This window comes from Rhagoletis zephyria, unplaced genomic scaffold, assembly GCF_001687245.7.
Source record: "Rhagoletis zephyria isolate East Lansing unplaced genomic scaffold, Rhagoletis_zephyria_1.1 Rzeph_scaffold_02415, whole genome shotgun sequence".
In the NCBI taxonomy this organism is placed as follows: Eukaryota; Metazoa; Arthropoda; class Insecta; order Diptera; family Tephritidae; genus Rhagoletis; species Rhagoletis zephyria.
In genome coordinates, this window is record NW_016159499.1 from 22,396 (window position 1) to 40,445 (window position 18,050).

Consider the following 18,050-nt stretch of genomic DNA (forward strand, 5'->3'; position numbering starts at 1 on the left):
TTTAAGTCTTTAAGCTTACACATTTATACATATCTACATACAAGTAATTACAATAGGCATAAGTTAAAAGGACACTAACTAAACGAAAATAATTTATACATTACTTACATATACGTACGTACATATTTAGATAATGCTAAGGCAGTGCATGTATATCGATTACCTTATTTTTATTTTATTTTTTTTCGAGAGCTAATACAAGTTACGCTTACGCATGACAATTTATCGAGGGTGTACGGGTCGTATGAGTAACAAACGTTTTTCTTTTTCTTCTTTTTTTTCTCATTTCATAGCGATGAAAATTATGTCTGCTTCACCACTCTAACACCTATTTAAATATTCATAAATCTACGTATGCCTTCTACTTGCTACGACGAACACGATATCTATGCTCCGGCACGCACACACATGCGTGTCAGCGTCACGTCATCGGTCGTGCGCCACCGGTGCGTATACGTAATGTGCAATAAGAAAATCCACGTTTTGGAGTGGCGTACGGCTGATTGCGCGACGATACAGAACTTTCGTGCCGGCAAGCAAATTTGCGCGCAGATAATTGCCATAAATTAGGGAAAAATGGAAATTTCACGCTTAAAGAAATATGAAACAAAAAAAAAAAAAAAAATTATACTAAAAGAAATAAAAAAAAATATTGCCTTCTCCTGTGATTGATGTGATTTATTGCGCATTGCTTAGAATAGAGTACGTACTTAACGTTCACGTGCGTGCTGCAAGTGCGCCTAATCACCAATAAAATACCGTCCGTGGCTTATGAGGGAACGAAACTTTCCAATAAAATTAATATTTATGTGGCGGCGCACTATGGCCAGGTTTTGAAAAAAAGGGACAAAATCTAATATCGCGAGGACCCGAAGAGATGGCGAAAAATTAAAACGGTATTTAAAGCTTTTGAGATGGGCAATTCGGGAAAAATAATCGCGTTAGATAAAAGAATTGCCTTGATTTTTAAAATCACCTTCAAAAATGGAAGGTTTTCAATTTCTACTTTTCTTTGATCCGAAACCAGCATGCAATGAACTTTTTCCTAATTTTTAAAAAAAAATTTTACAATTTTTTTAATTTAATTTAATTTAATTTTTTACTTTTTACTAATTTTTTCTTTTAAAATTTTTTTTAAAAAGTACATTAAATGCTATTTTGGGTCATTCAAAAAGTTTATCTTTGAGGGTCGATTTTGAGCTCAAGTTAATTAAGTGTTTCACTCAATGAAAGTAAATTTTTGAATCCCTTTGTATCCTTTTACCCAAAAATAGCTTGTAGTGATGTTTTTAAAAAATCTAAAAACGCGCTGCTCGGTACTTGCGACTATGGAAATAGACTGCTTGACGAAAGAAAAACAAAACTATGTATTTAAAATTTTTCAAAAGGTTCATTGCGAGATTCCGCTAAAAAAACACGAAAATTTAAGTCCTTAATCTTTGAAGGTCATGGTAATTTTTTAATCCAACGAGCAAATTTTTCTGAATTCTCCATCTAAAAAAGGTTACATTTATTACGCTGCCTCTCTGCTCATTCCCGAAACATTTGATTTTGTTCCATTTTTCCAAAATAGAACACAGTACGACGTTTGCGTTAGCCGAAAACAAATAAAAAAAAAAAAAACTAAACACAAAAACATAAATTTTCCTCTTCAGTTCGCTATTTTTTGCTTAATATTTTCCATTTCACTGTTGTCATTTTAACGTTTTTTTTTTTTTTGTTTTTGTGCGCCACTCACTCAACACCCTTGTCGTTAATTCGCTTGTACTTCGCACACAAAATACGTCTCGAAACTGCACGGTGAATCGTTCCATTTCAGCCCCTTGCCATCGCGATTCCACAACTCCAAGCAATTCTCCTCCTCGCCATTCTCGTAACGGAAATTATTCGGTTCGCCGGCATTCCAATTCGTGAATGTTATGGGTCTACCGTTGGCCATCCAAAAGAAGATGCCCTCATCGGCCAAGTCAGTGCCAGAAGTCCAGAAGTGTTCGTGACCGAAACCTGTTGAGACACAAATAGGCGGGCGGGCAGGCACATGAAAAATGTGAGAGCATTAATATTGTATATAATTATGTATGTAAATTTTTGTTGTACCTACATATGTACATATGTATGTTTAAATAATGTGCGAATATGTATGTATGTATGTATAAAGGAATGCCAGAGTGAATGTAGCCAAGTTCAGAAATTGGAGCTTTCAGGCAGAGCGCGCACAACGAAAAAAAAAACAAAAAAAAAAAAGCTTGGGCAGCATGCTAAATGAAGAAACATACGGCCAGCTTGATTTGTTGGCTGACCACAGTCGCCAGAGGCATCACAATAACCCAACGCCTGGGTCGTAGCCGAGTGACTGCCAGAGCACTAAGGAGGGCGGCATATGATTCGCATGTTTAGCGTAAGTAAAATGGTTACCTAACTCACTGACTGCAGCGTTGAGTGTGGTTTGTTGAAAGTGAACAGCAAAAATGTAGTAGCAACAAAGCAGTTGGCTACTTTTGCTAAGCTAATATATGTAGCTATTGTTGAATGTATGTACATATGTAACTATGTAAGAATGTTGGTACCTAAAACTGCATGTTTTATACATACATATTTAGTACATACAAACATACGCTCATAAGTCATGCAAATACTCGTAAATCCATTTTGCACCGACAGTTATTGTGCTTGTTAACTGGCGTGCACTTTTACTTGCTTCGCTACAAAGCAAAAAAAAAAAAAACAAAAAAAAACAGAAAGAGGGAATTAAAATAAATATTAAAATATTGTGCCTTCCATTTTTTTCCGGGTATTATGTGAGGCTAAATAGGTGCATTGACCACCATTGCCACCATCAAGGCTTAGCGGCTGACACTCAACACAATGAAGTCTACGTATACGGTTAGAGCGCGCCATTCACTTCGGGCATACCTTTCTTGCATTTAATATTGCGCAACATTATATGGGCATAGCATGACACAAAGCCACAAAAAATTGCAAAAAAATGCAATAAAAGCATTTGTTTCACTTGGCAACAGAAAAGTCTCTTTCGAAGGTTTATTTAGTTGAAGAATAAAAACGACGCGTAGTTGATAGACAAGGCGAGTGAGCTCATTGATAAGTTGCAACGCGTAATAATTTAATGAATTTTTAGTTTTTTTTTTTGTTGAATCTAATATTTTTAGTGCTCCAGAAACTTAAGTAGTTGCAGCATTTTTCGCAACTATTTGAATTAAATATTAAGTTGTCCGATAAAAACTACGTACATATGTATGTAGGTAGGTATGTCAGGCATTCGACTCATTTGAAAAATGATTTGCCCATACTTGTAATTATTCGTGACTATCCAGCGTTGTTGCTGCTACTTATTTTACGACTCAGTGGCTACTTACGTGCATAGAGATTATAAATGCTTACCAAAGTCGCGGATATGTTTTTCCAGTCTGTCATTCTCTTCTTGTGATGCAATACTCGCTAAATGCATGCCATGGTATCGGCAATATTGAGACGCTTTGAACCAATTCGCCTAGGAAGAAAATGAAAAAAAAAAACGTATTAATTACTTAAGATTACTTGAATGAAAAACTGCGCATTTAAACTATATGGCAGTCTTAAGTTGAAGTAAAAAATATTAACCCTAAGTTTGATAAGCATTATCGTAAATAAAATTTGGGGCGAAAAATTTCTTGACTGGCATCCAACGTAGTAATATGGACTAACATCAGGCACCTTAGCTGTTAGACATGCGTTTAAAAAAAAATCGATAAACAATCGTTTTTTTTTATTGATATGTTTTCGATCAAAAATTAACAGTTAAAATTTCATTTTTGGCGGCCGCTGTGGTGTAGTGGTAAGCAGTGCGCGCTTCCACTGCGAAGTGCCTGGGTTCAAGCCCTGGTCAAAGCAACATCGCAAAAATATACAGAAAAAAATGTTGTTTCTTAACAGCCGTCGCCCCTCGGCAAACCTCCGAGTGTGTTTCTGCCATGAAAAATAGCTTCTCATAAAGTAAGCCTTTCATCCTTTATCTTGAAATAATTTAATGGAAAAATATTGCGCCAAAAACATGACCGAAATTAGTAAACTTTTGAGGCTGGGGCCAATGATCACAGCGTGTACACTAGGGTGGTTCAAAAAAAAAGTATAGTCGGAATTGTAATGTTCTCACCGCCTAGGATTGTTCTATAACGAAAAAAGTATACCCCCTATTTTTTTTATTTTGAAGTCAAAAAATATTTAGAGGTCGCTCAAAGCGCTCAAAGTTTTCCATGTATTTTTATATAGGGGAAAAAAATTTTCGTAGAAATGGTATAGAATTCTTGAAAATCAAAATTTTTCGATCGGAAAACTCTTGTTCACTTCAGGAGACTTATAAACCTACCATGGGTATGTATGTATGCAAGAAATTGCCTACACTGATCTACATATAATTCACATTACGCATATGCTCACATAACGGCCCGTATTTTTAAGTTATCCATAAAATGTCAAAAATGATTGCAAGCTGAGCAAAACTACTCGGTGCATTCCCGCAGCGCATGTTTGTGTGCATGTCTGAATGCGATCAATTTGTTGCTAACTACATATAAGTATGTATGTATATACATATGTGCCATATTGAATTAACCATAAATATGTATGCGATGTGACTACTCACAGCTTTCAATCACATTATGAATGGAAGTAAATTGAACAGGTTGGTCGGTTTAAAGAGTTTTAAGGCGTCAAAGTGGTCGATTGAAATGAATGCTACTGGAAGTGCCGCAGCCACATTGATTGCCGCTCTATTGGCTGGCTTGCAACGGATGCCAAGCTTGCTCTCTCGAAAGCAATCTCATTATTGAATTTGTCCCAGATATCGTGGTGATGGTAAAAAAAAAAAATTAAGCCACCAACCCAAGGTGTTGCAATATGTGTCAGTACTTCTGTAGCTAGCTACTCGCTGTGTGGGCAATCAATTTCGCAAGTGATTTTACACGTTGGCTATGCTGTTTTAGTAGCAAAAATGTGTTGGTGTACAGAACATCAAATAATAAGTGCATTACTCAAATTTAAAGGTTACCCAAAATAATTGTTGGTAATATGTATAAAGAAATTGAAATATTACTTTCTTAAAACAAGCAGAATTGTGCTTTGTAACCTTTGTATAAAAGTTTCCTTGAAACTATGGAAGGCCAGTAAATATATTTGGCTTACAAATAGGCTGAAGTTGAATTTGTTTAGCTACTAAAGCATTGACGTATCATCTGCTTGCGATTTAGTGAATTTAATTCACTTGAAAACCATTTTGACTAATTGAACTCGTATTTCATCTTACATATGTATTTCTGTGCGTATCCTTGTGCATACATACATATGTACTATGTATAATTACTTCCAAGTTAATTCGGTTGGCATTTAACCACAATTGCATGAATAGTAAACACCATTGAGAGCAACTGTTACTGTCGTCAATTGCTTTTACTACTCTGATGTAATATAATTTTACATTCAAGTGCTGCTACTTGAGCAATACATCACGAGACAGTCAATTTAAGTCACCGCAATTTGCTCAATTGAAGCACATGTGCAGTGCAACATACTCATATGCCCTCCTGGCTTTTATTAAATAAAGCAATTTGCTTACGGAAGCCACAAACATTTGCAAATACTTATGTAAATAAATTAGTATATTAGTACATTAGTAAATTAATTGGAAATACATACTCTTCAGTTGAATAGATATCCACATTCTTGCGATTTTTTATGTTTTGTCTTAAATACACTAAATGCATATGTGGGGCTAGGGATGTTAATTTTTTCGATTTATCCTATTCCTATAATACTTTAGCGTGTACATATCTGATAAAGTAACTTAAGATATGTCGAAAAAAGCTCGATGCCAAAACAAAAATTAATTAGAAAAATGTATTGTGTGTTTGAAAGGTGTTCATAATACTAGTGGCAGAAATAAAAGAAATTTTTTATAAGTCTTTTTTTACATATAATTAACTGCATATAAAGCGCATTTCAAAATTTGTACAAAAATTATTGGAAATAAAAAAAAGGCCAAACTTTTACTGAGAATTTTAAGGTACGCAGTTGAATAGCCCATTAAGTTATAGTAAAAAAATGCAAGCATAAAGCAGCTACAAAATACCGTTGATTTTTGGGCATTTTTCTACGTTGCTGGGCAGTTTCTTCCATATAAATAAATTGTCGAACATACTTTGTATGGAAGAAAATGAGTGACACCCTAAGAAAAAAAAATAATAATAAAAAATTAACGGTTCTTTTAGCAACTTTCAACTTACACTTTATCATCCTGTAATTTAATGGGCTATAAAATTGCTTACCTAGAATTGAATCGCTTTTAGTTTGAGGATTTTTTTTAAGACTTTATAATTTCAAAGATATGATAAATTCAAAAAAATATTTAAAAAATTCAGTGCATTGTTAAATAAAAATGAGTACCAAATGAAAGAGAAAATTATGTAGAGTTAAAAAAAATAAAATTTTTGGGTTCACAAGGACGAATGGGAATTGAAAATGTCGTTTAATCAATTTTATTTTTTTAAGCTTATAACGCTAGAAGGACTATATTCGGGAATGTGGTTGAGGCTATATTAGTCCTTAACATATAATTGTTTCAAAATAAATATTCCAAAATTTCAAGGAAATTCAAAGATAAAATTTAAAAAAGGCATTTTAATCAACCTTATGCACCAAAAAATTTGATCTCTTTTTCTTTTCCTTTTTCTTTCTCGTTAATTTGATAAATGTACAGTTTTTCTAAATAAATTGCAATGAAATTTTGAAATGATTTTCTGAATTACTCATATTATTCAACTCTCAAAATCCTTTTAAAAAATCCTGACGTCAGAGAGAATATATTGATTTTTTGTGCGTTTGTCTGTCGCACAGTGTAATGTGTATGTATACTGAACTAGGCATTTATACAAAAAATATTAAATATTAAATAAAACAAATAAATATTAGCAAAAACTGGTCAACATAAAACGTTTTATTGTTGCCACCCGTGCAAAGTATAAATCTCGAAAATCGTGGGATTCTTAGCAAATAATCCCGGCATTTTCGGGACCTAAAAAGTAGTAGGGTATACATATACTGGCTTTTATTAAAATTTCCGCTTCTTAATTGTGTACTGGTTTCGTTTACTATTAAAATAAAAATTTCAAAAGAATTCCGGATATTTTTGTGTAAATTTGCAGTGCATTATGCTCATATATGTACGTACATACACACATGTGTATATCACAGACTATTTGTATGTGGGAACATGTGCATGCATACTTGCGGCCTTTGCCTTTTTCCATTCTCAACTCAAGCGAAAGTTAATAGTCTTAAATTAATTAATTACATCGTAAATTCGCATCTGTTCGACGCCATTTACCACTTTAGCGAACACACACAGCTCTAAAAGAGATACCTAGTACTTACATAAGAACGTAAGCGCTGTGCACATGCATACATACATATATGTGTAATTACGTATGTATGTACTTAAATAAATATGTTGATAAGTGAACTCAACTTGTTGCACAATCTAATTAGTACCAACCTTATGCTGATGAAAAGTAAGCCTAACGGCCCAAATAATATTTATGCAGGTGAAGATTTGCCATTCATAGACATATGTATGTATGTATGTACGAGTATAATTATACTATATGTATATGTATGTAAGTAAATGTATGCGTTTGAGCCAAGAACGTCAATTAATTTTGTTGTTGCCACTTGCTGCATGACACAACGTTCTGTTCTACTTTCATGACCTGAACTATTTGTTGCTATTTCCTGTAGGAAAGTTGTTGAGTAAAAGTAAAAGTTTCTTGATGTTTTCTTTTTGATTTTCGCATAGCAAAAGTGTTACAAATAAACCGTTAACTCATTGGATGTACTGTCATTAAAAAGTTGTATGCTGTTATTGGCAGCAATGAGGCTAAGGTTACTCGAACACATATACTTGTATGATTATGCAACACTTGGACAAAACTCACAAATAAAGCTATGGGCAGAGTAATAGAAGCGAAAAGTTAAGCAAGGAGACATTTGTATAGTTTTTTTTTCCAAAAAAATATATGTACCTATGCGATTAATTGTAAGCATTTAGGCCCCAAGTTGAGGAAAGAGATGAAGCAACTATAAAAAGCGAATTGACTAATCTTCGAATACTTGACATTTTCGACACAGTTTCATTGCGTCAGCTGTTTAGACGCTGCAAGAGTGGGAACCATTTATGGGGGCGTGTAGAGAGGCTTCCGTTGAAATCTTCTTTCTCTGAGAATCACAACGGACATCTGCGACCTTTGAAAGCACTCGTAATAAGAGCGGACTAAAATACATATATCCAAGCAGAGTACTCATAATTCGAACTTGGGTATTACTAATGACTCGGGAAGAAAAAATCCAAGTTTTAAACAAACGTGGCTGGTTCTTTCAGAAATTAAAAGGAAATCTGGTAACCGATATTCAGAGTGCTTTTTAAGAAAAACCCATAGGGCACAGCAAAGCCTCTGCAGCTGACGAAATACCGGCTGAGTGGTTCAAAGGCGGCGGCAAAGAGCTGCTACCTTGTCCGATCCCTTCGCAACATTGCATATAAGCTCCTTTCATGGGCCTAATGCGTAAAAGACTGAATCCCTTTACGAACCAGCTGATTGAACTTCTCAACATCATGGGCCAGCTCATTGGACTTTATCAGCATGGCTTCATGTCTGGCATATCCACCATTGACTAGATTTTCTATGACCGTTGAATACTGGAAAAACCTTAGATAAACAGATCAACACACACAAATTTTTCGTCGATTTTATAGCCGCTTTCGAAAGCACGAAGAGAATCTACCTCTACGATGCCATGTCTAAATTTGGTATCGCCGAAAAAGCCTGATACGACTATGTGGAGTGGCGTTGAGCACAACCTATAGCTTGGTTCAAATTGGGAAGGACCTCTTCACGACATTCGAGACCAAACGAGGTTTTAGATAAGGCGACTTATTTTCGGGCGAATTGTTCAATCTGCAGTTGAAATGCATAATGCGAGCTGGCAATCTGAACCGCAGGGGAACTTGCAGATCAAGTGCAGGATAACTCTTGCTATCAGGTGGCACTAGAACCTCGGAAGTCATTTGAAATGGAGAGTCCACTCTCGACCAACAAAATAACGCTGTACAAATCTCTCATCAGGCACATCTTTATATATGGCGTAGAAACGTGATCGATGTCGAACAAGCATGAACAGGCTTTGATTGCTGTCGAGAGAACTATTTTGCAACTACGAACTCTACAAAATTTATAATGAAGTGGACACACATACATACACAGTAGGGGGCAAGGCTGATGATGCCCAGGTCCGTACCTATGAGTGGACAACGATAGAAAGGCAACACAATGGAAGGACAAGGTGCGGAAGGACCTATCTGCACTCGGGATGTACAACTGTCGTTACTTCGCGACGCGTGTGTCGAAGTTGTTTAGTGCCGGTCCAAAGCAAAAATCAATTGGGCGTTTGACTTTCAAATAAAGGAATATTTTTAGTGGAAAAAATTCCTTCTAATTCCCTTAAGCGTAAGGACTAAAAAGGGCTAATAGTCAATATGCGACTGGAAAGATTACAAACTCCATTGCAAGTTTGTGCAATCGGCTGTCAAGGACTGGTTGTGATTTGAGATAAGTTAGTTAATTGTCCGAGCTTATTAGAGGGGTTATGGGTTTTTAAGATACCTAATAAATTTTTTTTTTAAAGAACTTCCTACTACTACATACCACAAAGTGCATACAACTTAGTAAAGTAATACATAAGTAAGTAAGTATATCAAATTGACTTATTGCTAGTAACTTGAAAATTCACTAATTGATTTCAACAGCTGCAACTGCTTATTACCAACTTATTTTACGATCACTAACCAACCAACCTACAAGTCATTTAGTGGCAATTAAAGTGTCACAACATTAAACGTTCTTAATTAAAGCGTAAACACAATGTCGCTTTTAATAAAATGTATGTGATTTTCATGCTAAATGGCTGGAGGGATTTCAACAGCACAAACCTTAGAAACGCCGTAATGGCAGTTCGTAATTTACTCGCGCGATACGCACGCGCATTTTCCAAACATTTAACTAATTGCCTGCATATGAATATGTATATATGTATGTATGTCCAAGTCGAAGCACATTCAGTAAGCTTGCAATTTGTCAACGTTGAAAAGTCAGAGATATCTATATTTTAATTTTAATCTATACGCAGATGAGGCAAAAAGATAAACATACATACATGCATACATACATATGTACATATATCAGAAATACGCCAGATTGCCAAGTGGCTGTGCTGATTTATTAGTTAAACTTTAATTGGGTGAACTGTGGCAGGTGTATAATGAATGAATCTCTTTTTTTACGGCAATTAGTCAATATTAGTTAAAGGCGTCTAAATCTAATTTGTGCATTATTTAGCTACATGAACGCTTATGCAGCCTACCAAAATACGCGCATGTGCACATAACGCCTTTGTTTTTTTTTTATTTATGTAGAGGTGTACGACCTTCACAATTAAGCCAGAGTGACTTTTGAGTTTTGTTGGGGAAAAAATAAGAAATAAGATATAAATGGTCAAAAATGACATGAGCTGTGACAGAAACAAATTGCAATCCATAAGTAAATACATATGTATGTACATATGTGGTCCTATTTTTGCTTATTAATGGTTTGTTTTTTAATATGGAGGTCCACTACTTAATCTTAATATTGTTAAGAAAAAAAAATTGCAATTGGTAGCATACACCTTTAGTACCATTTCACACGATCCGCTGGATGGTTTTTTTGTAAGCATTTTGCAGGAATACACTCGTATGTTTTCCAATGCTTGCTGAGGTCCGATAACTGTTTGAATATTGCTCAGATCAGGCATGAAATTTCTATTCTATTATGTGGTACTTAGTATACTGATTTCGAAAGAAAGACGTAGTTTTGATAGTTTTTGAGAAGCCAATCTACCGAAATGTTTGCAAATTGAGTTCGGTTGAGAAATTCTGGGCTCACGCCAAAAGAGACATGAAGATTACAAAAAAGGTGGGAAAACGCTAAAAAGACTAATGAATGCGTTTCCAAAACAGTAACACATTTTTTTATTGAAAAATAGTAGTTCTTGTTATTTCACAATTTTCTTGTTGATTCTTAGATTATAATGGTATAGTTTTTGAAAATCTCCTAACTGCTTTAAATAATTCCATAATCTTTTAGCGCATAATTTCATTCGACGCAGCCGATTCTCGATTTGTGGCAAGGAAGAAGGTTAGCGAATATATTTCAAACTTTTTATTCAACAAGATGAATTATGAAGCTGCCATATTGGTTTATTATTAGTTCAGTGGAAAAATTATAGGATAAATATGGTAAAAAGATTTCCAAACAACACCACTCTGTAACGGTGAAAATGGACAAATCTGTACAAATGTACACATCGTGTGATCCCTGCTTTAGAATCGATCGCGAATAGAGAAAGGGGAAATCAAAAGGCGACAATTTTCCTTAGAAATAAAGACACCATAAGTGTTTTGCTGTTTTTTACCTCAAGGTTTTTTTTTCACATTCTAACCGCATAGCAAACGTAATCTATTGAAGAATTATGCATGTATATGGGCTGTTCCATACCAAAAACCGGACAGGGTTTACACTTCATGTGTTTGATTTGTTACAAATTTTTAGGGTTGATGCATTAACATAAATAATAAATAAATATTAAATTTGAGCTTGATAAATACATTTTAAAAAACTTAACAGCACATATGCCATCTCAAAAAAAATGAAAAAAAAAATCACAATGGTAGCTCTGAGTATTGCGCAATATTTAAGTATAGTAGTACGGGGTGTTATCTACAATAATTTGAGTTATGAATTTTTTTTACACCGAAGTTGGGTAAAGCTAGTACATTACAAATTCAAAATTTTAAAATTTTTTTTAGAATTTTTTTTTTTTTTTTTGAGTATACAGTTTCGTAGCCCATTAAATTTTGATATAACAAAGTGTTTCAATAATTAAACAAACCCGTTAAATATGTAGATAAAATCGCTAAACAAATGAAAGTAAATGGGTGTTTAACAAAACTTGTTTTTTTTCCTAGAAACTTAATTATTTCGCACATCAAATGAGTGTCTACAAATTTGCGCATTTTATCTGCTTTCAAGCAGCCATTTCATGTGGCTACCCTGTCAACTACGTTGAAATATTTCATTTGCTTTATAATAAATTTAAATTGTCGCAATTTGTGTAACTTAAATTTAATCTTCCTTCAACTTGCACCTATGTATGTATGTACAACCCACAACTTTCAATCATGGCTCATAAAAAGCAAGCAACATCACCCGCGGCGCCAATAACTTCGTACCGCTTCGCTTCAATCGCGCTGCAAGATGCAGCAACTGTGCTGTTAAAAAATTTATTTACTGTTTGCATTACCTACACAAATAGCCGTTACTACTAGTCTGTCTGAGCGCTTCATGAAAAATATATGAATGCAAAAGTACACAATTTTATTGCAAGATTCCCATGGCTTTATTATTATTTCAGTGCAAAACTTGCAGCTGTGCAACAAAAAAAAAAACAAAAAAAAAAACATCAAATAAAATAAAGCAAACCGGCAAAGGAAAAACGAAAAAATGCAGTTGACAGTTTCTAGTCCAGATACATGCATAAACTTGTCTATATAGCAAGAGTATATGTATGCGAGTGTATAGCATACACACATATGTATGTATGTACATATGCGCATAATAAAAGTGGTAGAATACTTTTGATTTTATATACTTAGTATACATTTTGTTAAAATAAAAAAAAAATCTACAGAACCGGAATCTAGCTTACCTTGAAGAAGATGCCGAGGTAGTAACGCTTCTCGCCCAGTTTCAGCAGCGGCATTGTCCATTTGTTCGTGTACTGAGACTCGTCCACACAGTTCGGACAATCTACGTCAGCATCAACAGCAGAAATTCGCCAAATCCAAGTCACACAAATACATTTGCAAATTTATAGCGGCGCGTGTTTTAATCGGCGAGCCAGTGACCAAACCACACCACACAAAGGCAATGCAAATAAAGCAGAGAGAAAAGAAGAGTAATTAATTACAATGGTTTTTAAGCAGAACTGTGGTCAGCTGGTTATATAATAAAATAAATTGAATGAAACCAAAAACAAAAAGAATGAAGCACTTCGAAAAAGGGTGTTAAAATTAATTGCAATGACGGCTTAGCGATTTTACAATTCTCCATACAAATTAACTGAAATGATTTTGCGGAGGTTCCCTACATACAAATTTGGTTGTCCCAGCTCTTATTTAAAGACCATCACGATAACCCACTAATTGCAGGTGAAGAGGGCGCATGAGATTTATTTGCGCATATATTTAAAAGCTTTTCAATATTTATTGTTATTTTTGTAGTTCCCAAAATAACCGGTATTCTTTGAATTTTTATTTTTTACTTTTGTTTGATTGAAACCACAAACGGATACGATTTTAATCAATTTGCAATTGTTCTTTTCAACTCCTTTCTCTTAGAAGATAGTATGTCAGTATGTACATTTGTATATGTACGTATTTTAAACCAATAACCAGTATTGACTTGAAGTTGATGACTCAGAAAATTAATATGCAGAATTTTTTTTTTAACATTTCTTACACTTTAAGATGAATTACTCCATTTGATATCCATCTCCACAATCAGCATTACTATTACATACATACATATGTACATTGTATAAAATGCGGTATTCAGATACATAAAGGATGGTTTAAAGTTTCTTCTTGCCATGTTTTTTTGCTTCAACTTTTATTAACTTATCCATCTTTGTAGTCTTTAGTGGAACTGAAATTACTTGTAAAGCAATTACTTTCCCTTCCATCGGCTATACAGTTTTCTAAAGTTAGGTTAAGCTGGGTAATCAACGTCATATTACTTAGACTAAAAATGGTTCTCAGTGCTTAGCAATTAAATTATCCTTAATTATCTGATACGCCTTCAAAGACGGTAGGAACTCAGAATCAAACCCACTTAGTCGCTCTCTGCAAATGACTGTAAAGTAAGGAAGGGAAACGCTTGGTAACACAATCAATGTTTTTCTCTTTTGCCGGTATTCTTGGGCATAGGAATATTAGCGGACAACACAAACAGTAGTTTAACAGCGTTTCGTGAAAAAAGCAAAGGCCTTGTAAAATATTTAGACTTGACAATAGCAGAAAAACACAAACAGTGGATCTGCAAAGTATTCAGGTTATAGAACAGAGTACAGCTGCTGCTTGGATGGCATATTTCATTTTCCGTACGAATGTCCGGAAATTAAATACACACTAGGAGTGCCAGTTGCAGACGAAACCCTACCGTTTTTCTAATTTTTTAGAGCCCTGGGTATGTTTTCAAATACAGTACATCGATTAAGTTATAAGGCAAAAAATTACTCAAAAGAAAATCTCCTGCATTGGAACTAAAACGTGACTAAAAGGTTGTAAGCATATCTTTTTTTGAATATATTTATTAGCGGTACAGTTTAACGGAGCACCAATTTCTCTATTAACGATGTTTTTTATAAAAACCAATAACCTCGGTTTGAAGTATCTAAAATTAAGAACCGCAATCTGTGAAATGAACAAAGTCTACTGCCAGTGGCATACAATTTGTCTTGAGCAAATACAATTTTCAATTAGGGTGACACGGGAACCATGGGGCACTATGTATCTCAACAACTCGACAAATTTAAAAAAAATTACGAGCTTTAATGAATTTCAAAATCACTCAATGCAGATAACTCGATAAAATTCGACAGCTCTATTAATTTAGATAACTGTGCGTTCCCAGAACTGGAAAAATTCCGATAACCGAAAAATTTACATATCTCGATATATGTATGTTTATCGATAACTCGGTTTTGACAGCTCCACAAATTTCTATTTATCTAAAAATTTCGATAACTCGAAACACTCTCATGTAATTCTAGAAGTTTAAATAACCCGTTATATTTTGAAAAAACCATAAACTTCGATTCCATAAACTGACAAATTTCGATAACCAGAAATAAATTTCGATGAAACAATAAATATCGATAACTCGATCATTTGAAAGAATTCGATACATCACGACTACTCGATAAATTTTTTTGAATCAATAAACTTCGATAACCTAACAAAATTTTGATCACTCGATATAAATATATTGATTATTCAATGAATATATAAAATGAAATTTCATCAACTTGATAAATTTCGATAATCCGATAAATTTGTATAACTCGATAAATATCAGTATATTAATTTCGATAACACAATTAACATTGATCAAATTCATTAACTCCATTCCACATTCCGATAACTTAATAGATATGGATGATCCGATAAATTTCGATAATACTAAAGCAAAGAAATACTCGATTCTATCCAAAGTATCACTAATAAATACTCTATTCTATGGAACTGACAATGCAACGGCGTAAAATGGAATTCCACCAAGCTACCTAAGCTAAGATAATTCATTTTGGAGCTGGAGAAGAGAAGAAGCTTATTGATTTAGAAGCTCATCACCCAAAACTAATTTATGAATCCAAGAACGGCTCAGTGTTCTTATCTAATTTAAAGGCTCTAACAGTTTCTACATATTTTGAATAAAATTGTGAAATATACCTGGTTGGCGATTTTCATTCCAAAAAAAATTTAACATGGTTTTTTCAACCAGCGTAATTTTTGGTTTTTCTATGTTAGCGATTCGAAATTGTTTAACAGAAAGAGTATTTTTAAAGAACATAAGTTTGTTGTCTAGAAATTTTTATCAAGAATCAGTTCAGCCTAATAATAAAATTTCAAACAACGCCACTTTGTAGCTTGTGAAAAGTTTGTTCGACCGATCACAGAATGGTGTTGTCTAGGAATTTTTTATAGAGAATGAGTTCTGGGTCAAATCTAATTGGGGGAAACATATGATTTTAAATTTTTATTTTCAGTTTTTCTAATTATGAAAAAGCATCTGTGAAGTGCACAACGAAATCGTGTTCAAACGAAAAAATCTCCAAAAATAAATCTGTTCAAAGTAAATAAACGTTTGTTTGGCGCAAAATCATATGTGTTTTTTTTTAAAACCAAGGCGATATGGTTTATTTTGTTCCTCCGTGTGATCTAAGTGCGATTGCGAAGTCGATGAAGCTTTAACGCAGACACTTTTTAAACCGTGCTGCCCATATCTGCTTTTAGCACGATCACAACCCTCGCCATTCGCCAAGCTTTTGGTAAATTGTTCGGAGTCTAAATAGAAGTTCCTTTTTTAAAAGAACGCAGGAAAAATGCCATCAGAGCATGAAGCGTTCGACCGTTCCGACGATTTTGAAACCTATTTAAATTTTGTCGTTGTTACAATGTCTTTAAAGTCTTAGTTGTCCTATTACCAGCTCTGACTTAGTTACCCAAAATGTTGGTACAGCCAGGAAAGTTCATTTTTATCAGTTCCTCAAGCATTTCATTGCGTTTTCTTTAATCCACTCACTGGTATATTTTTTGTTTTGTTACCAGTCAAGAAATCGTCGTGAATTAGCTAGAATATTTTTAAGAAGCGATTTCGCCTGAGTCACAAGGCAGGAAATAAATTAGGCTATCCACTCCGTAAATGCCCACAATACAACTATTTCTTATTAAATAATCCAAATAACCTTTAGATCTAGCGCCCAATATTCGTAGGGATTTTTTACATCACACCTGACACAAGTAAGTTTTCTCTAATCAGCGAGCGATTTCTTTTTCCTCTAGCTCAGCAGATAAAATGCATTTATTTCGAATTTGCAATCTCTGCTAAGGCCAGAGTTATATTAACTCAGAAATGCATTGTTTATACATATTTACATAATTTGCCAGCGTGAGCAAATTCCGGGCAAATTACTGCTTTATAAAGGAATTTCTATTGTTTAACCCACTAGAGTGAATACATATGTATGTACACTAGGGTGGTCCAAAAAAAAGTAAAGTCGGAAATTTAATGCTCTCACCCCCTAGGATTGTTCTGTACCGTAAAAAATATACCCCTGTTTTTTTATTTTAAAATCAAAATATATTTAGAGGTCGCTCAAAGCGTTCAAAGTTTCCCATGTATTTTGTATGGGGAAAAAAAGACTTTTCGTAGAAATGGCATAGAATCCATGGAAATCAAAATTTTTGAATTTTAACTATTTTTTAAGGGTCTCCGAAATATCCCAAAAAAAATCAAATATACAAACAGAAATATACAAAAGAAAAAAAAGAAAAAATAGTTTAAATTAAAAAACGTTTAAATAAACAATTGGGCATTATTCTCTGAAGTCTTCTGAAGAGAAGCAGTGTTTCTCCCATACATTTTTGGACCACCCTAATGTACACATACATACATACGAGTTTGCATACAAACTGAGGTATGCAAAAACAAGTATGTAAGTTGTGCTAATTATTCGCAATGTATCTACACATGTATCTGTATTATACAATTATTCAGAGAAATCCATTGTAAACTTGCCAACTAAATAATGTGTGTCTNATTTATTTCGAATTTGCAATCTCTGCTAAGGCCAGAGTTATATTAACTCAGAAATGCATTGTTTATACATATTTACATAATTTGCCAGCGTGAGCAAATTCCGGGCAAATTACTGCTTTATAAAGGAATTTCTATTGTTTAACCCACTAGAGTGAATACATATGTATGTACACTAGGGTGGTCCAAAAAAAAGTAAAGTCGGAAATTTAATGCTCTCACCCCCTAGGATTGTTCTGTACCGTAAAAAATATACCCCTGTTTTTTTATTTTAAAATCAAAATATATTTAGAGGTCGCTCAAAGCGTTCAAAGTTTCCCATGTATTTTGTATGGGGAAAAAAAGACTTTTCGTAGAAATGGCATAGAATCCATGGAAATCAAAATTTTTGAATTTTAACTATTTTTTAAGGGTCTCCGAAATATCCCAAAAAAAATCAAATATACAAACAGTAATATACAAAAGAAAAAAAAGAAAAAATAGTTTAAATTAAAAAACGTTTAAATAAACAATTGGGCATTATTCTCTGAAGTC

General features: G+C 33.9%; 1 protein-coding gene across 1 annotated transcript in view; it reads right to left on the reverse strand.

Annotated features, from left to right (window-relative positions):
* Positions 1-173: 173 nt before the first annotated feature.
* LOC108366839 (uncharacterized) overlaps positions 174-18,050 on the reverse strand; it is a 34,401-nt gene continuing 16,524 nt past the window's right edge. Inside the window, exons 3-5 of the mRNA XM_017621314.1 lie at positions 12,847-12,947; positions 3,400-3,508; positions 174-2,004 (exon numbers count right to left, since the gene is read on the reverse strand). Coding sequence (XP_017476803.1) covers positions 1,754-2,004; positions 3,400-3,508; positions 12,847-12,947 — 461 coding nt within the window. The 3' untranslated portion in view covers positions 174-1,753. The remainder of the gene's footprint in view (positions 2,005-3,399; positions 3,509-12,846; positions 12,948-18,050) is intronic.